Below are 23,084 nucleotides of genomic sequence, written 5' to 3' on the forward strand. Positions count from 1 at the left end.
TCTGACGGTGCTGCTGGTCATTAGTAGCCTTCCAAACTAGGTAACTGACTGGTATTCAGCACTATATTGTCCCTCTAATCACTCTGACATCAATGCAAATGTAGTCAAAAATCTAATGAAACACTTCATGAGAGCCCATGAGCTGATATTGCGCAACATTTCTATAGGCTTTACAATTACCTGAGAAAACAGAGTGATGGCCTCTACTAAAAAGAGGAGGATCCCATCAGCTTTCTATTGGCTAGGCCTACTACATTTATTTCTCAACTTTCCTAATATAAAGCACAATACTTCTCTTTACAACAGGAGTATAGCCTACCTGGCTGGAAGGAAAATGAACCACGGGAAAAGTATCCTCCATTCGCTATTTAAGTGCATAGATGACATGTATTTTTCCCCTGTTTCGATACAGGTGCATGATAATGGTCTATTCCACATCAAAACAAATTTCACACGTATATTATATAGTATATGTAAAGACAAGTTTTAAATCGAGAATAGTTCAATGGGTGACAATATTATCACTTGTGAATGAGTGCATAAGAAAGCCTTTTTTTGCGACCTTTCGAATCACAGTCACACACCTCATGTAGCCCAGCCCATAGGCCAATATGTTTTGACAAGGTTTGTATCGTAACTAAAGTGGCCAAAAAACTCTAATCAAATCAAGGTTTATTTGGGGGGGCACACAATGCAAATAGTCCGGGTTGCCATTTGATTACCTGTTCTTGAGTCTTATGGCTTGGGGGTAAAAACTGTTGAGAAGCCTTTTGGTCCTAGACTTGGCACTCCGGAACCCTAGACCCACTCCAATTTGCATATCTCCCAAACAGGTCCACAGATGATGCCATCTCTAATGCATTCCACACTGCCTTTTCCCACTTGGACAAAAGAAACACCTGTTCATTGACTACAGCTCAGCGTTCAACCACATAGTGCCCTCAAAGCTCATCACTAAGCTAAGTACTCTGGGACTAAACACGGGCCGCTCCCAGGTGGTGAGGGTAGGTAACAACACATCCGCCACGCTGCTCCTCAACAGGGGGGCACCTCAGGGGTGCGTAGTCCCCTCCTGTACTACTTGTTCACTCATGACTGCATGGCCAGGCACGACTCCAACACCATCATTAAGTTTGCCGACAACAGTGGTAGGCCTGATCACCGACAACGATGAGACAGCCTATAGGGAGGAGGTCAGAGACCTGGAGGTGTGGTGCCAGGACAACAACCTCTCCCTCAACAGGAAAAGGAGGACCAAGCACGCCCCCATTCACATTGACGGGGCTGTAGTGGAGCCGGTTGAGAGCTTCAAGTTCCACATCAACAACAAACTAACATGGTCCAAACACACCAAGACAGTCATGAAGAGGGCACGACAAAACCTATTACCCCCCAGGGCACTGAAAAGATTTGGCATTTGTCCTCAGATCCTCAAAAGGTTCTACAGCTGCACCATCGAGAGCATCTTGACTGGTTGCATCAGTGCCTGGTACGGAAACTGCACTGCCTCCGACCGCAAGGCACTACAGAGCCCAGTACATCACCGGGGCTAAGCTTCCTGCCATCCAGGACCTCTATACCAGGCGGTGTCAGAGGAAGGCCCTAAGAATTGTCAAAGACTCCAGCCACCCAAGTCATAGACTGTGTTCTTTCTGCTACCACACTGCAAGCGTTACCGGAGCGCCAAGTATAGATCCAAGAGGCTTCTAAACAGCTTCTACCACCAAGCCATAAGACTCCTGAACATCTAATCACATGGCTACCCAGACTATTTGCACCCCCTCCCCCAATTTTACGCTGCTGATACTCTCTGTTATTATCTATGCATAGTCACTTTAATTACTTTACCTACATGTACAAATTACCTCAACTAACCGGTGCCCCCACACATTGACTCTGTATCGGTACCCCCCCTGTATATAGTCTCACTATTGTTATGTTACTGCTGCTCTTTAATTACTTGTTACTTTTATTTCTTATTCATATATTTTTTAACTGCATTGTTGGTTAGGGGCTCGTAAGTAAGTATTCGGCGCATGTGACTAATACAATTTGATTTGAATTTGAATAAATATCCTAATAGTTGATCAACATTTTAAGCTAAACGTTCTGATCTGTTGTGTCAGCCACACTGTCTAAAAAACGTGTTTTTGATCCTAGTGGTTGTATTAATTATCTATCGCGTCCGCTTGGTCGGACCAGCGTTGGACAGACCTCAGCGTGGGAGCCTCTTGTTTTAGTTTCTGTCTGTAGGCAGATCCTAGTGGTTGTATTAATTAGGGATCTATCGCGTCCCACTAACTGTCCCAGACTGTTTTGAATATTTATTTCTCACACAGAATAGAACAAGTCAACTGTTGTATTATGGGGGATAGTAGATTGACATAAACTTGCTATTAATTTGGCCTACTCATCTTGTTGGCTGACGAAAAGTAAATGTGGACAATTCTTCCAATATCTTCAATATGGACCTCGGAATTGGATAAGAACGCGTGCAGTTGCGTCCCTAAGGGTGTCTGTCTTCACTTGTAGCCTGTGAGAAAGAACCATTCATACGATGGAGAGCTCACTCAGTGAGTGTTTCGAGGCAATCAGGGAGAAGGGCACAACAAAGGCATGGATTTTAAGGGTCATTATGGCCACAAAGGGGAAGCCACAGTGAAATGTGAGGCATTATCAAGTGAAATGATGAATGAGAGACTGATGTAGTGTGTACAGCCTGCTCATGCCTTTCAAGTGACTTTTATCAGATCACCATTAGTCTCATCATGCAGCCTTACAATGTATTACAAATCAAAACATATAGCCCAACGTTTGTAGAACAACTAAAGTCACATGAATGAAGCGTATTGGAGTACCTGTGTCTTTGTTAACCTATCAACACAGAACATGAATGACTCTAAATGAAGCATATTGGAGTACCTGTGTCTTTGTTAACCTATCAACACAGAACATGAATGACTCTAAATGAAGCATATTGGAGTACCTGTGTCTTTGTTAACCTATCAACACAGAACATGAATGACTCTAAATGAAGCATATTGGAGTACCTGTGTCTTTGTTAACCGATCAACACAGAACATGAATGACTCTAAATGAAGCATATTGGAGTACCTGTGTCTTTGTTAACCTATCAACACAGAACATGAATGACTCTAAATGAAGCATATTGGAGTACCTGTGTCTTTGTTAACCGATCAACACAGCCACATGGTCACACTCCCTCAAATCGCTTGGAGAAAATATCCTTTCTGTTATATTCAGCTTTGTTTAATTGTGTCCTATAAAAATAATACTATAAAATAATACTTACATTAATAAATAATACTATAACATAATAATATAAAATAATACTATACAATAATTCCGCATACTCCTAAGCACATCTTGTCTGCTAAATGAACTAGTGTAGCCCACAGCCATTTGGCAAAGCCACATCAGGACCTAACATAAGGACAACTCAGAGGATGCTGTTCTGTTCTTCTGAAATAGACTACATTTTCTTCATATCATGTTCCTTTAGACCTGTCTAAAATAATTTGTGAAGATGTAACCCTCTCCCTCCCTCCCTCCCTCAGGCTGGCCAGACAGGGCTGATGCTAACAGGATGGACATGATGCTTACCCCCTCCCTCCCTCCCTCCCTCAGGCTGACCAGACAGGGCTGATGCTAACAGGATGGACATGATGCTTACCCCCTCCCTCTAACCCTCTCCCTCCCTCCCTCCCTCCCTCCTTCAGGCTGACCAGACTCCATGATGCTCCCTCCTTCAGGCTGACCAGACAGGGCTGATGTTAGCAGGATGGACATGATGCTAACCCTCTCCCTCCCTCCCTCCCTCCCTCCCTCCCTCCCTCCTTCAGGCTGACCAGACAGGGCTGATGTTAGCAGGATGGACATGATGCTAACCCTCTCCCTCCCTCCCTCCCTCCCTCCTTCAGGCTGGCCAGACAGGGCTGATGTTAGCAGGATGGACATGATGCTAACCCTCTCCCTCCCTCAGGCTGACCAGACAGGGCTGATGCTAGCAGGATGGACATGATGCTAACCCCCTCCCTCCCTCCCTCAGGCTGACCAGACAGGGCTGATGTTAGCAGGATGGACATGATGCTAACCCTCCCTCCCTCCCTCAGGCTGACCAGACAGGGCTGATGCTAACAGGATGGACATGATGCTAACCCTCTCCCTCCCTCCCCCTCCCTCCCTCCCTCCCTCGGGCTGGCCAGACAGGGCTAATGCTAGCAGGATGGACATGATGCTAACCCTCTCTCTCCCTCCCTCCCTCAGGCTGACCAGACATGGCTGATGTTAGCAGGATGGACATGATGCTAACCCTCTCCCTCCCTCCCTCCCTCCCTCCCTCCCTCCCTCCTTCAGGCTGACCAGACAGGGCTGATGTTAGCAGGATGGACATGATGCTAACCTTCTCCCTCCCTCCCTCAGGCTGGCCAGACAGGGCTGATGCTAGCAGGATGGACATGATGCTAACCCTCTCCCTCCCTCCCTCAGGCTGGCCAGACAGGGCTGATGCTAGCAGGATGGACATGATGCTAACCCTCTCTCTCCCTCCCTCAGGCTGGCCAGACAGGGCTGATGCTGGCGGTCAGTCATGGCAGGATGGACATGGTTCGGGCGCTGTTGGCTCAGGGGGCAGAGGTCAATGTCCAGGATGATGAGGGTTCTACAGCCCTGATGTGTGCCAGCGAACATGGCCACGCTGAGATAGTCAAACTACTGCTGGCCCAGCCGGGCTGCGACGCCACTCTCAGCGACAGTGTGAGTGTCTGTCTGTCTGTCTGTCTGTCTGTCTGTCTGTCTGTCTGTCTGTCTGTCTGTCTGTCTGTCTGTCTGTCTGTTCCTTTCAGTTGAAGGCATTGAGTTGTACAACTGACTAGGTATCCCCCTTTCCTCTCTCTCTCCCTCTCTACCTTTTTCTACTTCTTCCTCTCTCTCTCTCTAGGATGAGAGCAATGCCCTGTCTATCGCTCTGGAAGCGGGTCACAAGGACATAGCAGTGTTGTTGTACGCCCACGTAAACTTCTCTAAGGCCCAGTCACCGGTCAGTACTCTCTACCGCTGTTCCCTGATCTCTGACCCTTACCTCTGTTCTCTGACCTCTAACCCTTAACTCTGTTCTCTGACCTCTAACCCTTAACTCTGTTCCCTGACCTCTAACCCTTAACTCTGTTACCTGACCTCTAACCCTTAACCCTTACCTCTGTTCTCTGACCTCTAACCCTTAACTCTGTTACCTGACCTCTAACCCTTAACCCTTACCTCTGTTCTCTGACCTCTAACCCTTAACTCTCTTCCCTGACCTCTAACCCTTACCTCTCTTCCCTGACCTCTAACCCTTAACCCTTACCTCTGTTCTCTGACCTCTAACCCTTAACTCTGTTCCCTGACCTCTAACCCTTAACCCTTACCTCTGTTCCCTGACCTCTAACCCTTAACCCTTACCTCTGTTCTCTGACCTCTAACCCTTACCTCTCTTCCCTGACCTCTAACCCTTAACTCTGTTCCCTGACCTCTAACCCTTAACCCTTACCTCTGTTCTCTGACCTCTAACCCTTACCTCTGTTCTCTGACCTCTAACCCTTACCTCTGTTCTCTGACCTCTAACCCTTAACTCTCTTCCCTGACCTCTAACCCTTACCTCTGTTCCCTGACCTCTAACCCTTACCTCTCTTCCCTGACCTCTAACCCTTAACTCTGTTCCCTGACCTCTAACCCTTAACCCTTACCTCTGTTCTCTGACCTCTAACCCTTAACTCTGTTCCCTGACCTCTAACCCTTAACCCTTACCTCTGTTCTCTGACCTCTAACCCTTAACCTCTAACCCTTACCTCTGTTCCCTGACCTCTAACCCTTACCTCTCTTCCCTGACCTCTAACCCTTCCCCTGACCTCTAACCCTTAACTCTGTTCCCTGACCTCTAACCCTTAACCCTTACCTCTGTTCCCTGACCCTTAACCCTTACCTCTGTTCCCTGACCTCTAACCCTTACCTCTGTTCCCTGACCTCTAACCCTTAACCCTTAACCCTTACCTCTGTTCCCTGACCTCTAACCCTTACCTCTCTTCCCTGACCTCTAACCCTTAACCCTTACCTCTGTTCCCTGACCTCTAACCCTTAACCCTTACCTCTGTTCCCTGACCTCTAACCCTTACCTCTCTTCCATGACCTCTAACCCTTACCTCTAACCCCTACCTCTCTTCCCTGACCTCTAACCCTTACCTCTGTTCCCTGACCTATAACCCTTACCTCTCTTCCCTGACCTATAACCCTTGCCTCTCTTCCCTGACCTCTAACCCTTACCTCTAACCCCTACCTCTGTTCCCTGACCTCTAACCCTTACCTCTAACCCCTACCTCTCTTCCCTGACCTCTAACCCTTAACCCCTTACCTCTGTTCTCTGACCTCTAACCCTTCCTCTCTTCCCTGACCTCTAACCCTTACCTCTCTTCCCTGACCTCTAACCCTTAACTCTGTTCCCTGACCTCTAACCCTTAACCCTTACCTCTGTTCTCTGACCTCTAACCCTTACCTCTGTTCTCTGACCTCTAACCCGTACCTCTCTTCCCTGACCTATAACCCTTACCTCTCTTCCCTGACCTCTAACCCTTACCTCTAACCCCTACCTCTGTTCCCTGACCTCTAACCCTTACCTCTAACCCCTACCTCTCTTCCCTGACCTCTAACCCTAACCCTTACCTCTTTGACCTCTAACCCTTACCTCTTCTGACCTCTAACCCCTGACCTCTAACCTCTTCCCTGACCTCTAACCCTTACCTCTGTTCCCTGACCTTCCCTTAACCCTATCTCTCTTCCCTGACCTCTAACCCTATGTTCCCTGACCTCTAACCCTTAACCATTACCTCTGTTCCCTGACCTCTAACCCTAACCTCTAACCCCTCCTCTCTTCCCTGACCTCTAACCCTTACCCTGTTCCCTGACCTCTAACCCTTAACCCTTAACTCTGTTCCCTGACCTCTAACCCTTACCTCTCTGTTCCCTGACCTCTAACCCTTACCTCTGTTCCCTGACCCCTCCCTAACCTCTAACCCTTACCTCTGTTCCCTGACCTCTAACCCTTAACCCTTACCTGTTCCCTGACCTCTAACCCTTACCTCTCTTCCCTGACCTCTAACCCTTAACCCTTACCTCTGTTCCCTGACCTCTAACCCTTACCTCTCTTCCCCTGACCTATAACCCTTACCTCTCTTCCCTGACCTCTAACCCTTACCTCTACCCTCTCCTCTTCCCTGACCTCTAACCCTTACCTCTGTTCCCTGACCTATAACCCTACCTCTCTTCCCTGACCTATAACCCTTACCTCTCTTCCCTGACCTATAACCCTTACCTCTCTTCCCTGACCTCTAACCCTACCTCTAACCCCCTGACCTCTAACCCCTACCTCTCTTCCCTGACCTCTAACCCTTACCTCTAACCCCTACCTCTCTTCCCTGACCTCTAACCCTTACCTCTCTTCCCTGACCTCTAACCCTTACCTCTAACCCTGACCTCTAACCCTTACCTCTAACCCTGACCTCTAACCCTTACCTCTGTTCCCTGACCTCTAACCCTGACCTCTAACCCTTACCACTGTTCCCTGACCTCTGTTCCCCCTGACCTCTAACCCTTACCTCTGTTCCCTGACCTCTAACCCTTACCTCTGTTCCCTGACCTCTAACCCTGACCTCTAACCCTGACCTCTAACCCTTACCTCTGTTCCCTGACCTCTAACCCTTACCTCTGTTCCCTGACCTCTAACCCTGACCTCTAACCCTTACCTCTGTTCCCTGACCTCTAACCCCTAACCCTTCTCCCTGACCTCTAACCCTGACCTAACCTCTGTTCCCTGACCTCTAACCCTTACCTCTAACCCCTACCTCTCTTCCCTGACCTCTAACCCTTACCTCTAACCCCTCCTCTTCCCTGACCTCTAACCCTGACCTCTCTTCCCTGACCTCTAACCCTTACCTCTGTTCCCTGACCTCTAACCCTGACCTCTGTTCCCTGACCTCTAACCCTGACCTCTGTTCCCTGACCTCTAACCCCTACCTCTCTGACCTTAACCCTTACCTCTGTTCCCTGACCTCTAACCCTGACCTCTAACCCTTACCTCTGTTCCCTGACCTCTCTGTTCCCTGACCTCTAACCCTTACCTCTGACCTTCCCTGACCTCTAACCCTTACCTCTGTTCCCTGACCTCTAACCCCTGACCTCTAACCCTGACCTCTAACCCTACCTCTGTTCCCTGACCTCTGTTCCTGACCTCTAACCCTGACCTCTAACCCTTCCCCTGACCTCTAACCCTTACCTCTGTTCCCTGACCTCTAACCCTGACCTCTAACCCCTGACCTCTCTTCCCTGACCTCTCTAACCCTTACCTCTGTTCCCTGACCTCTAACCCTGATCTCTTCCCTGACCTCTAACCCTTACCTCTGTTCCCTGACCTCTAACCCTGACCTCTAACCCTGACCTCTAACCCCTACCTCTCTTCCCTGACCTCTAACCCTGACCTCTGTTCCCTGACCTCTAACCCTTACCTCTGTTCCCTGACCTCTAACCCTGACCTCTGTTCCCTGACCTCTAACCCCTACCTCTCTTCCCTGACCTCTAACCCTGACCTCTAAACCTGACCTCTAACCCTGACCTCTAACCCTGACCTCTAACCCTGACCTCTAACCCTGACCTTAACCCTTACCTCTGTTCCCTGACCTCTAACCCTGACCTCTAACCCTGACCTCTAACCCTGACCTCTAACCCTGACCTCTAACCCCTACCTCTGTTCCCTGACCTCTAACCCTTACCTCTAACCCTGACCTCTAACCCTGACCTCTAACCCCTACCTCTGTTCCCTGACCTCTAACCCTTACCTCTAACCCTTACCTCTAACCCTGACCTCTAACCCTGACCTCTAACCCTGACCTCTAACCCCTACCTCTGTTCCCTGACCTCTAACCCTTACCTCTGTTCCCTGACCTCTAACCCTGACCTCTAACCCCTACCTCTGTTCTGACCTCTAAGACCTCTGTCCCCTCCAGGGACCTCTGTTCCCTGACCTCTAACCCTGACCTCTAACCCTGACCTCTAACCCTGACCTCTGTTCCCTTACCTCTGTTCCCTGACCTCAACCCTGACCTCTAACCCTGACCTCTGTTCCCTGACCTCTAACCCTCCTCTGTTCCCTGACCTCTAACCCTGACCTCTAACCCTGACCTCTAACCCTTACCTCTGTTCACCAACCTCTAACCCTGACCAACCCTGACCTCTAACCCCTACCTCTGTTCCCTGACCTCTAACCCCTACCTCTGTTCCCTGACCTCTAACCCTGACCTCTAACCCTGACCTCTAACCCTGACCTCTAACCCTGACCTCTAACCCTGACCTCTAACCCTGACCTCTAACCCTGACCTCTGTTCCCTGACCTCTAACCCTGACCTCTGTTCCCTGACCTCTAACCCTTACCTCTGTTCCCTGACCTCTAACCCTTACCTCTGTTCCCTGACCTCTAACCCTTACCTCTGTTCCCTGACCTCTAACCCTTACCTCTGTTCCCTGACCTCTAACCCTTACCTCTGTTCCCTGACCTCTAACCCTTACCTGTTCCCTGACCTCTAACCCTTACCTCTAACCCTTACCTCTAACCCCTACCTCTTTCCCTGACCTCTTTACCTCTGTTCCTGACCTCTAACCCTGGTCTGTTCCCTGACCTCTAACCCTGACCTCTGTTCCCTGACCTCTAACCCCTACCTCTCTTCCCTGACCTCTAAACCTGACCTCTAACCCTGACCTCAACCAGAACCTCTAACCCTGACCTCTAACCCTGACCAACCCTGACCTCTAACCCTGACCTCTAACCCTTACCAGACCTCTAACCCTTCCTCTAACCCTGACCTCTAACCCTGACCTCTAACCCCTACCTCTGTTCCCTGACCTCTAACCCTGACCTCTAACCAGACCTCTAACCCCCTACCTCTGTTCCCTGACCTCTAACCCTACCTCTAACCCTTACCTCTAACCCTTACCTCTAACCCTGACCTCTAACCCTGACCTCTAACCACCTCTAACCCCTACCTCTGTTCCCTGACCTTCCCTTACCTTATTCCCTGACCTCTAACCCTGTGGTCTAACCAGAAAGGACCTCCCTGGGTTTATTGTTCCCTGACCTCTAACCCTGACCTCTAACCCTGACCAACCCTGAAACCCTGACCTCTGTTCCCTTACCTCTGTTTGACCTCTAACCCTGACCTCTAACCCTGACCTCTAACCAGAAAGGTTCCCTGACCTCTAACCCTTACCTCTGTTCCCTGACCTCTAACCCTGACCTCTAACCCTGACCTCTAACCCCTACATCTGTTCCCTGACCTCTAACCCTGACCTCTAACCCTGACCTCTAACCCTGACCTCTAACCCTGACCTCTAACCCTGACCTCTGTTCCCTGACCTCTAACCCTGACCTCTGTTCCTGACCTCTAACCCTTACCTCTGTTCCCTGACCTCTAACCCTTACCTCTGTTCCCTGACCTCTAACCCTGTTCCCTGACCTCTAACCCTTACCTCTGTTCCCTGACCTCTAACCCTTACCTCTGTTCCCTGAACTAACCCTCCTCTGTTCCCTAACCTCTAACCCTGACCTCTAACCCTGACCTCTAACCCCTACCTCTGTTCCCTGACCTCTAACCCTGACCTCTGTTCCCTGACCTCTAACCCTGACCTCTGTTCCCTGACCTCTAACCCTGACCTCTGTTCCCTGACCTCTAACCCTGACCTCTAACCCTGATCTCTAACCCCTACCTCTAACCCTGACCTCTGTTCCCTGACCTCTAACCCTGACCTCTAACCCTGACCTCTGTTCCCTGTACCAGAGCTGCTTGCCCTGAAATCACTTTTTGACAAACATATTTTTGTTTTGAGGAGAGCAACTATTCTCCCTGGTAGTTCTAATGTTATCTATGTGTGGGTTGTGTTCGTTTGTGTGCGCATGTTGTGTGTTGTGTGTGTGTGAAGGCATGGTTTGTGTGTTGTGTGTGTCTCCAGGGAAAGGTGAGCAGGAAGATGTCCCCCAGTCCCAAGGAAGGAGTGTTTGAGGCGCCACCGCCCATTGAGGAGCTCATGACACCAAAGAACCCAGAAACCCCCAAGGACAGACTTTGTATTCTGACAACCTGATTGGACCATGTGGGATTATTGACAATGCAGTTCTGAAAGGTTCCATGTTTATTGACCATGGACCACGGTCCAACCAGAAAGGTTCCTGGGTTTTAGCCCATGTGGTCCAACCAGAAAGGTTCCCTGGGTTTACTTGCCCATGTGGTCCAACCAGAAGGTTCCCTGGGTTTATTGACCATGTCAGTCCAACCAGAAAGGTTCCCTGGGTTTATTGACCATGCGGTACAACCAGAAAGGTTCCCTGGGTTTAAAGACCATCCGGTACAACCAGAAAGGTTCCTTGGGTTTATTGACCATGATGAAAGATGAAACATATTGGTCAGTCTTGTAGTAAGATGAGCTGGTATTGGTCAGTCTTGCACAAAAGATGAGCTGGTATTGGTCAGTCTTGTAGTAAGATGAGCTGGTATTGGTCTTCTACATAGCATCCCAAAGTGTCCTTGTTAAAATGAGCATTCTGTCTGCTCTGAGTGGATAGAGAGAGGAGGAGAAAGGCTAGGGGGAAGGAGAAAGGAGGACTAGCTAGGAAGTTGGAGAGAGAAGGAGGGGGGAGAGGAGAAAGAGAAGGAGAAGAGAGGCCATACTACTTGAGGAGCTGGACTTCATAAGAACCCAGAAACACAAATACTGTATTCTAGATATGGGCTGCAATAGACAAGCATCCTGTCTAGGCAGTGAATGTGTACATCAAGAGCTGCCTCACAAGAGAGAGAGAGGTTCAGATAAGGATACTTACTTATCCAGACTATAGACCTTTTCAACTGTCAGAATAATAACACGTTCTGTACGCGCAACCAAGAGGTTCCCCAGTAAACATCCGCTGCTGAGGTACCCCATAACTGCTAACTAGCTAGGTAGTTGGCTAGCTAGCACAAAATGACTAGCTAGGTAGTCTAGGTAGTTGGCTAGCTAGCACAAAATGACTAGCTAGGTAGTCTAGGTAGTTGGCTAGCTAGCACAAAATGACTAGCTAGGTAGTTGGCTAGCTAGCACAAAATGACAAGTTCGTATTTCTTGATCCACCAAAAAACTGAAAAAACAACTTATTGACCTATTGACTTGCAACAGATCCACTAAACAGAATCATGAGACAATGTTTATATCTACATTATTATCCGTTTGCTCTGGTGGTGTTGCATTAGACTAGCACAGTAAATAACCACAGAGCTAGCGTGATGTGAGGGTAGAGAAAGATCAGTTGACCTTGTTAGCCAGCCAGAGCTAGCGTGATGTGCGGGTAGAGAAAGATCAGTTGACCTTGTTAGCCAGCTGGATTAATTTCTCTCACAACAGCCAACAATATAACTAAACTAAATGTAGTTAGTATCCAATGTTTGACGGACTCATTGTTTACAACAAAGCTAGCTAGCAGTTTAAAAATGGCCCCACTATCAACCTTTCTCTCCCCCCCCCCCCCTCACTAATCTGTCACTCAGCTCGTCGACTTTTCCTCCAAAACACATCTATATTTTACCCAGGTCTTTTGCCCACTTAGTTTCAATGAAGAAATATAGTGTAGTTTAAATGAACCGCTAGCTTGTGCTATTCATATGTTATCAACCTCACGTTACGAGACATAGCTAGTGGTTTGGTTACAGTAAAGCTAGACTATACAAATGCTAGTGCTGACACCTTGTGGTGATAATGTTGAACTGCATATGAATTATATCAGGATGGTATATAACATGAAGCGAACTCATTTCAATATCATTTCAAGCAACATATTTAGCACGTCTTTTTAGATTAAATCAAATTAACCTTAAAATATTCCTTTCTGCACACCTTGATAGTGATATGTGATAATGTCTCCCCTGAGCATGTTAACCTCCAGGCCCACCTTCATAATGTCTCTCCTCTGAGCCGGTCAACCTCCAGGCCCACCTTCATAATGTCTCCCCTGAGCCTGTCAACCTCAAGGCCCACCTTCATAATGTCTCTCCTCTGAGCCGGTCAACCTCAAGGCCCACCTTCATAATGTCTCTCCTCTGAGCCGGTCAACCTCAAGGCCCACCTTCATAATGTCTCTCCTCTGAGCCGGTCAACCTCAAGGCCCACCTTCATAATGTCTCTCCTCTGAGCCTGTCAACCTCTACATGGTTAACCTCATTATGAGTCTAATCTGGTCTCCTTCAACATGGTCAACCTCATTATGAGTCTAATCTGGTCTCCTTCAACATGGTTAACCTCATTATGAGTCTAATCTGGTCTCCTTCAACATGGTTAACCTCATTATGAGTCTAATCTGGTCTCCTTCAACATGGTTAGCCTCATTATGAGTCTAATCTGGTCTCCTTCAACATGGTTAGCCTCATTATGAGTCTACTCTGGTCTCCTTCAACATGGTCAACCTCATTATGAGTCTAATCTGGTCTCCTTCAACATGGTTAACCTCATTATGAGTCTACTCTGGTCTCCTTCAACATGGTTAACCTCATTATGAGTCTAATCTGGTCTCCTTCAACATGGTTAACCTCATTATGAGTCTAATCTGGCTCCTTCAACATGGTCAACCTCATTATGAGTCTACTCTGGTCTCCTTCAACATGGTCAACCTCATTATGAGTCTACTCTGGTCTCCTTCAACATGGTTAACCTCATTATGATTCTAATCTGGTCTCCTTCAACATGGTTAACCTCATTATGATTCTAATGGTTAACCTCATTATGGTCTCCTGGTCTCCTTCAACATGGTTAACCTCATTATGAGTCTAATCTGGTCTCCTTCAACATGGTTAGCTAATCTGGTCTCCTTCAACATTTATGTGGGTAGTGGGTTTAGACATCCATCTTACTCCAACACAAGAGATGATTGATTAGTTAAATGAATCGTGTCTAATATATATAATCAGCCAAGGGCTGGAACAGAAACCTGCTCAGCCAGTAGGTCTCTAGCAGCAAGGTTGGCCATGCATGTTCTATATCTATGTATTGTTACTCTAACAGTGTTGTTGTAATCCTACAACCACTTCTAACTGTAAACCAATGGCATATCACCCATTGGAAATATAGCCTTTAGTCTCTTCAGGGACTTTCAGTGGGACCTTCATCCGCAGACAGGATTTAGCAGCTTTCACACGTCTCTATATCTGAAATTAAGAAACATTGACATTACACCGGGACTTTGCTTCATTAGAAACATAGACATTACACCAGGACTTGCTTCATTATTCTCAAGTGATTTAACGTTTGATATTAAATTGTCTATTGTCATAGTTTTCTCTTCGGGACTGGAAATATGTTCAATTAGCTAGGTAGCTAAGCTATTAGCTAGGTAGCTAACTTGTTGTTTTTAGCATATCAAGCTACCGTTTGTGTCATTAAATAAAACTAATATTGGATGGCTGTCTATCCTATTTATATGTAGCTAGCTAGCTACCTGACATGAACTAGAATAGATGGTTAACTTGATAAACAGCTTGCCCGTGTACTACACATCATCTTGGCGCCGCCACCGCCTGCTGCTGCTGCTGCTAACGTTTACCATCCATGCAGGCAATGCAGCTCACTGCGATGCTTCTTTGGGAAATCTAGCTATAACGTTAAACTTACATTTTCCCAGGATGTAAGGACCATCCCACCGATGACTACTATGGTCAAAAATGCTAATTCTGACCTCGAGAAAACAACTACACTAAGTTAACTAGCTAGCTGTTTACAGCCGCCACGGAACAGCGGAAGTTCTTTGGGGTTCCACGGTTCACTTGCGCTCCTCTTAAAAGCATCTATAGGTTCCAGCAGTATACAGACACTATAAGACTAGATACAGTCTGTTGATATTCATGCTCCTGAGCAGATTAACATACAGCTCATAGTTGTGATGAAGGCTAAAGAGCATAAGGACATGTTGTTGTTATTATTATTCATCACCATATTGTTCATCATCATCATCATCAGCCTAGGAGGCAGTTGGTATATTAGATTCTATGTCACCCACAATACAGCCTTTCATTTAGACTAAATGTTTGTACATATTATATCATATTATATTGTCATGTTGTTTTCTTCACCTGCCTGCCGCCTTTAATGGGCCTGTATGTGTACCCTACCACCTTTAATGGGCCTGTATGTGTACCCTACCACCTTTAATGGGCCTGTATGTGTACTCTACCACCTTTAATGGGCCTGTATGTGTACTCTACCACCTTTAATGGGCCTGTATGTGTACTCTACCACCTTTAATGGGCCTGTACCCACCATCTTTAATGGGCCTGTATGTGTACTCTACCACCTTTAATGGGCCTGTATGTACACCACCATCTTTAATGGGCCTGTATGTGTACTCTACCACCTTTAATGGGCCTGTATGTGTACTCTACCACCTTTAATGGGCCTGTATGTACACCACCATCTTTAATGGGCCTGTATGTGTACTCTACCACCTTTAATGGGCCTGTCTTTAATGGGCCTGTACTCACCACCATCTTTAATGGGCCTGTATGTACTCTACCACCATCTTTAATGGGCCTGTATGTACACCTACCATCTTTAATGGGCCTGTATGTACACCACCATCTTTAATGGGCCTGTATGTACACCACCATCTTTAATGGGCCTGTATGTGTACTCTACCACCTTTAATGGGCCTTTATCTGTACACCGCGCCTTTAATGGGCCTGTATGTACTCTACCACCTTTAATGGGCCTGTATGTACTCTACCACCTTTTAATGGGCCTGTATGTACTCTACCACCTTTAATGGGCCTGTATGTGTACTCTACCACCTTTAATGGGCCTGTATGTACACTCTACCACCTTTAATGGGCCTGTATGTATGTGTACCTGTATGTGTACTCTACCACCTTTAATGGGCCTGTATACTCTACCACCTTTAATGGGCCTGTATGTGTACTCTACCACCTTTAATGGGCCTGTATGCGTACTCTACCACCTTTAATGGGCCTGTATGTGTACTCTACCACCTTTAATGGGCCTGTATGTGTACTCTACCACCTTTAATGGGCCTGTATGTGTACTCTACCACCTTTAATGGGCCTGTATGTACACCACCATCTTTAATTGGCCTGTATGTACACACCTCCACCTTTAATGGGCCTGTATGTGTACTCTACCACCTTTAATGGGCCTGTATGTGTGTACTCTACCACCTTTAATGGGCCTGTACCACCTTTAATGGGCCTGGGACTCTACCACCTTTAATGGGCCTGTATGTGTATGGGCCTGTATGGGCCTGTATGTGTACTCTACCACCTTTAATGGGCCTGTATGTGTACTCTACCACCTTTAATGGGCCTGTATGTGTACTCTACCACCTTTAATGGGCCTGTATGTACTCTCTACCACCTTTAATGGGCCTGTATGTGTACTCTACCACCTTTAATGGGCCTGTATGTGTACTCTACCACCTTTAATGGGCCTGTATGTGTACTCTACCACCTTTAATGGGCCTTAATTGGCCTGGGCCTGTATGTGTACTCTACCACCTTTAATGGGCCTGTATGTGACTCTACCACCTTTAATGGGCCTGTACCACCTTTAATGGGCCTGTATGGGCCTGTATGTACTCTACCACCTTTAATGGCCTCTACCACCTTTAATGGGCCTGTATGTGTACTCTACCACCTTTAATGGGCCTGTATGTGTATGTGTGCTCTACCACCTTTAATGGGCCTGTATGTACACCATCAATGGGCCTGTATGTACACTTTTTAATGGGCCTGTATGTACCACTCTACCACCTTTAATGGGCCTGTATGTGTACTCTACCACCTTTAATGGGCCTGTATGTGTACTCTACCACCTTTAATGGGCCTGTATGTGTACTCTACCACCTTTAATGGGCCTGTATGTGTACTCTACCAATGGGCCTGTATGTGTACTTTTTAATGGGCCTGTATGTGTACTCTACCACCTTTAATGGGCCTGTATGTGTACTCTACCACCTTTAATGGGCTCTACCACCTTTAATGGGCCTGTATGTGTACTCTACCACCTTTAATGGGCCTGTATGTGTACTCTACCACCTTTAATGGGCCTGTATGTGTACTCTACCACCTTTAATGGGCCTGTATGTGTACTCTACCACCTTTAATGGGCCTGTATGTGTACTCTACCACCTTTAATGGGCCTGTATGTGTACTCTACCACCTTTAATGGGCCTGTATGTGTACTCTACCACCTTTAATGGGCCTGTATGTGTACTCTACCACCTTTAATGGGCCTGTATGTGTACTCTACCACCTTTAATGGGCCTGTATGTGTACTCTACCACCTTTAATGGGCCTGTATGTGTACTCTACCACCTTTAATGGGCCTGTATGTGTACTCTACCACCTTTAATGGGCCTGTATGTGTACTCTACCACCTTTAATGGGCCTGTATGTGTACTCTACCACCTTTAATGGGCCTGTATGTGTACTCTACCACCTTTAATGGGCCTGTATGTGTACTCTACCACCTTTAATGGGCCTGTATGTGTACTCTACCACCTTTAATGGGCCTGTATGTGTACTCTACCACCTTTAATGGGCCTGTATGTGTACTCTACCACCTTTAATGGGCCTGTATGTGTACTCTACCACCTTTAATGGGCCTGTATGTGTACTCTACCACCTTTAATGGGCCTGTATGTGTACTCTACCACCTTTAATGGGCCTGTACCACCTTTAATGGGCCTGTATGTGTACTCTACCACCTTTAATGGGCCTGTATGTGTACTCTACCACCTTTAATGGGCCTGTATGTGTACTCTACCACCTTTAATGGGCCTGTATGTGTACTCTACCACCTTTAATGGGCCTGTATGTGTACTCTACCACCTTTAATGGGCCTGTATGTGTACTCTACCACCTTTAATGGGCCTGTATGTGTACTCTACCACCTTTAATGGGCCTGTATGTGTACTCTACCACCTTTAATGGGCCTGTATGTGTACTCTACCACCTTTAATGGGCCTGTATATGTACACCGCACCTTCTCAAATGGATAATTGTAACTCAATCTTCTATGGATATAAATTCTACTTTTATACAAATCTATTTAATTTGTATGTATTTAAAAATCACAATATTTTGAATATTTCCTATTACTTAACGTTACATGAAAATATATATTTATCGAGGTATAGTTTTTAATGCAAATATCATTGTTTTTCCTTGTATGTACTGTAAAGTGTTGGAGCTGGCACGTGTATTGTCCTGTTGTAGTAAAACATTGAGAAGGAGAGGAGGTACTTTGATCTGGTTGAAGTTTAAAGTGTATTGCCATATAACAATAAACTTAATTCAAATAACCTGGCGTTGTCTCGTCCTCAGTCTGTCTAGTGAATAGAGGTGAACAATGCTACAGGTTTCCAGGGGGGACTGTCTCCATCTGCTGGTGTTAACTGGTGTGTTTGTAAATGCAGAGAAGCCCTTCCCAAGGCAAGACTCGTTCTATAGCTGCGTCATTGGTCATATTTTATATACTTTATGTATTTGTTGGATATTTCGAAATGACAAATAAACTGTTTAAATCATGTGACATAAGCCTAGCATGAACTATCATTGCAGCATGGTGCCAAAGTTATAGGAACCACAAAATATCTGCTGCCGTTCTGTTGAGTTACAACAGAACGGCAGCTTGCACACTGTGTGTGTGTGTGTGTACTGCAGTGTGTGTGTGTGTGTGTGTGTGTACTGCAGTGTGTGTGGGTGTGTGTACTGCAGTGTGTGTGTGTGTGTGTGTACTGCAGTGGGGACGTGTTAGTTATTGGCCTGGGTTAATAGAAGAGCTTGTAAAGCTGGTCTTTTTAATTGGCTACATTTCATATCATTTTCTTTACCTGCTGGTTTTAATGGGCTGTTCTAGCTGGTAGCTTGAAACCATATAGACTAGCATATAGCCCATATAGACTAGCATATAGCCCATATAGACTACCATATAGCCCATATAGACTACCATATAGACTACCATATAGACTACCATATAGCCCATATAGACTAGCATATAGCCCATATAGACTACCATATAGCCCATATAGACTAGCATATAGCCCATATAGACTAGCATATAGCCCATATAGACTACCATATAGCCCCATATAGACTAGCATATAGCCCATATAGACTAGCATATAGCCCATATAGACTAGCATATAGCCCATATAGACTACCATATAGCCCATATAGACTAGCATATAGCCCATATAGACTAGCATATAGCCCATATAGACTAGCATATAGCCCATATAGACTAGCATATAGCCCATATAGACTACCATGTAGACTATCTGATAGACTAACATATAGACCATATATACTACGATATTGTCAGGGAGAGATGAGGTGTAAGAAGAGAGAGGGAAAGAGAAACGGGAGAGAACAGGGAGATAAAGGTGGGAGAAAGAGAGAGAAGAGAGAGCGAACGGGGGGAGACAGAAGAGAGAGAGGAAGGAGGGGAGACAGAAGAGTGAGAGAGGGGAGGGAGAGAAAGAAGGGAGAGAGGACAGGGAGATAAAGGTGGGAGAGAAGAGAAGAGAGAGCGAAAGGGGGGGAGACAGAAGAGTGAGAGAGGGGAGGGAGAGAGGACAGGGAGATAAAGGTGGGAGAGAAGAGAAGAGAGAGCGAAAGGGAGGGAGGGAGACAGAAGAGTGAGAGAGGGGAGGGAGAGAGGACAGGGAGATAAAGGTGAGAGGGAGAGAGAGAAGAGAGAGCGAAAGGGGGGGAGACAGAAGAGTGAGAGAGGGGAGGGAGAGAGGACAGGGAGATAAAGGTGAGAGAGAGAGAGAAGAGAGAGCGAAAGGGGGGGAGACAGAAGAGTGAGAGAGGGGAGGGAGAGAGGACAGGGAGATAAAGGTGGGAGAAAGAGAGAGAAGAGAGAGCGAAAGGGGGGGAGACAGAAGAGAGAGAGGAAGGAGGAGATTCTGAAAATATTCAGACCCCTTGAATTTTTCCCCACTTTGTTACGTTACAGCCTTATTCTAAAATTGATTAGATTATTTTCCCCCCTCATCAATCTACACACAATACCCCATAATGACATCACAATACCCCATAATGACATCACAATACCCCATAATGACATCACAATACCCCATAATGACAAAGCAATAACAGCTTTTAGAAGTGTTTGCAAATTTATTTAAAAAAATTGAAATATCACATTTAAATTCAGTACCAGTCAAAGGTTTGGACACACCTACTCATTCAAGTTTTAAAAAAAAACTATTTTCTGCATTGTAGAATAATAGTGAAGACATCAAAACTACAAAATGACACATGGAATCATGCTGTCACCAAAGAAAGTGTTAAACAAATCAAAATATATTTTATCTTTGAGATTCTTCATATTAGCCACCCTTTGCCTTGATGACAGCTTTGCACACTTTTGGCATTCTCTCAACCAGCTTCATGAGATAGTCACCTGGAATGCATTTCAATTAACAGGTGAGCCTTGTTAAAACCTCTTATGGACCGGACCCCTTTTTTCAAATTTTTGCCTAAAATTACATACTCAAATCTAACTGCCTGTAGCTCAGGACCTGAAGCAAGGATATGCATATTCTTGATACCATTTGAAAGGAAACACTTTGAAGTTTGTGAAATTAATGTAGGAGAATATAACACATTAGATCTGGTAAAAGATAATACAATATTTATTTTGTTTCATCTTTTAAATGCAAAAGAAAGGCCAATATTTGACTTAGGAATCTGTGCGCCGCTTTTGACTGATTCAATGAACCATTGCATTTCTGTTCAAAACGTTGTATCAAGATGTGCCTATTTGGTTTATTAATACATTTTCAAGTTCATAACTGTGCACTCTCCTCAAACAATAGCATGGTATGTTTTCGGAATTCAGCCATGATTACTACAAGTTTAGATAACTGGCTAGACTTAAAAACTGGCTAGACTTAAAAATGGTTTGCTGACATGGCTAATTGAGTGACTGTCAGTGACGGACATAACAAGAGAAACTGCTGATGCACAACCGAATTTCGAACTTCCACCTTATTTATTTGACTATTCTACGACAGAGTTCGAGTGGCTGTGGCCCCATAGCGGCCGAAAGCCCTAAGCGACTTCTTATGTTGCTTATGGTTGGAGCCGGGCCCTGTCTTTATGTGTCTCTGTTGTGTCAGACCAGGTGAGCCCATCATGCGTGAAGTAAATGAGCTCTATATTTCTGCTTTACTCCTCCATGTCTCCTTATGGGTGTATATGTTTCCCCTGCCCCGTCTCAAGCCCTGATGGCAACATCTAGTTGTGGGGATCAGTGGCTGTGAGCACCATCCTGCTGCCTGTCTACAGCCTGAATGGGGAAGGTTAATGAGATGAGTCCACAGGCGCGAGAAGAGAAGCGCCTCACAGCATCAATGCTAATCAGTTAGCATGGTTTAGAATAATTCAGCTATCCAGGGAGAGTTATGAGAGGTTGGAGGAGTCAGTGTGATGAGAGGGTATGCAGATCAGATTCAGCAAGGCCCTGAGATAATAGAATATATCAATATTACCGAATATCAATGCCACTCCAGATGAGTTAGAACTAGGTTATAATCATGACCCCTGAACAACAAGAAGTAAAGGAACTGATCAGCTACTTTATTTATGATGATATCAACACGGCATACTGAATATAAACTCACTGGACAGTTTATTAGGTACACACATCTAGTACCCAGTCGGACCCCCCCCCACCATTTTCCTCCAGAACAACTTGAATTCTTAGGGGAGTGGATTTTACAAGGTGTCAGAGACGTTCCACAGGGATGTCGGTCCATGTTGACGTGATGGTATCACGCAGTCGCCGCAGATTGAGCAGCGCTACATTCTGCCGACAGCCCGTTCCATCTCATCCCAAACATGCTTCCATTGGGTTCGGTCAGCAACACTGTTTAGATACGCTGTGGCGTTCTGTCGTTGCTCACCTGGTATCAAGGGACCTAACGTGTACCAGGAAAACAATCTCCACACCAGTACACCAACCTGTACCGCTGCTAAGACAAATCCTGACGCAACAGGAACTGGGATTCTTTGGACCAGGTAATGTTTTTCCACTCCTCATTTGTCCAGTGTTGGTGATCGCGTTCCCATTGGGGCGGCAGGGTAGCCTAGTGGTTAGAGCGTTGGACTAGTAACCGGAAGGTTGCGAGTTCAAACCCCCGAGCTGACAAGGTACAAATCTGTCGTTCTGCCCCTGAACAGGCAGTTAACCCACCGTTCCTAGGCCGTCATTGAAAATAAGAATTTGTTCTTAACTGACTTGCCTGGTTAAATAAAGGTTAAATAGCGAAAAAAATAAAATTGGAGCAGCTTCTTCTTCTTGTTTTTACCTGATAGGAGTGGAACCCGGTGTGGTCGTCTGCTGCAATAGCCAATCCCTGACAAGGATCGACGAGTTGTGCGTTTTGAGATGCCGTTCTGCACACCACTGTTGTACTGAGCCGTTAGAGACAAAATATGATCTGAAATGTGGTCGGAGACGCTACGTATGGAGGGTGTGATGCGTAGCCTTTGGAGGCATTGCAGAGGCCTCATTGAGATCCGTACCGCATTGCTGTGTCGTAACAACGTGGAGGGCTCCGAAATAGCTCCGCATTCACATGATTGGTCGACCGGGAAACAAAACATTCATATTGTGATTTTTCAGGGTGTGCCTTCATCACCTTCATCACCTGCATCACCCCTACTTTCTGAATACACCGCTCTATAAAACACACCTGTGTCTCTAACCTGCTCTGAGGTGAGAGTGGAACTGAGTAGCAGTATAACTAACACCTATGTTACTCTCCTTACTGCTTGGTAGACTGAGCACTACGCTCTCACTGTGAGGGAGCACTGTGAGGACATACTACGCTCTCACTGTGAGGGAGCACTGTGAGGACATACTAGGCTCTTACTGTGAGGGAGCACTGTGAGGACATAATAGATTCTTACTGTGAGGGAGCACTGTGAGGGCATGCTCTTACT

At 46.3% G+C, this 23,084-nt stretch overlaps 1 protein-coding gene across 3 annotated transcripts in view; it reads left to right on the forward strand.

Moving 5' to 3' along the window:
* kank1a (KN motif and ankyrin repeat domains 1a) overlaps positions 1–5,144 on the forward strand; it is a 134,580-nt gene extending 129,436 nt beyond the window's left edge. For 2 of the 3 annotated variants that reach the window (XM_065026938.1, XM_065026939.1), the window contains exons 11-12: positions 4,576–4,776; positions 4,961–5,144. In XM_065026938.1, the coding sequence (XP_064883010.1) occupies positions 4,576–4,776; positions 4,961–5,128 (369 nt within the window). In that variant the 3' untranslated portion in view covers positions 5,129–5,144. Of the gene's footprint in view, positions 1–3,578; positions 3,685–4,575; positions 4,777–4,960 lie in introns of those variants that run through there. The other variant, XM_065026940.1, reaches the window with a different exon arrangement.
* Positions 5,145–23,084: the final 17,940 nt, after the last annotated feature.

The sequence above is a fragment of the Oncorhynchus nerka genome, linkage group LG13, assembly GCF_034236695.1.
Source record: "Oncorhynchus nerka isolate Pitt River linkage group LG13, Oner_Uvic_2.0, whole genome shotgun sequence".
In the NCBI taxonomy this organism is placed as follows: Eukaryota; Metazoa; Chordata; class Actinopteri; order Salmoniformes; family Salmonidae; genus Oncorhynchus; species Oncorhynchus nerka.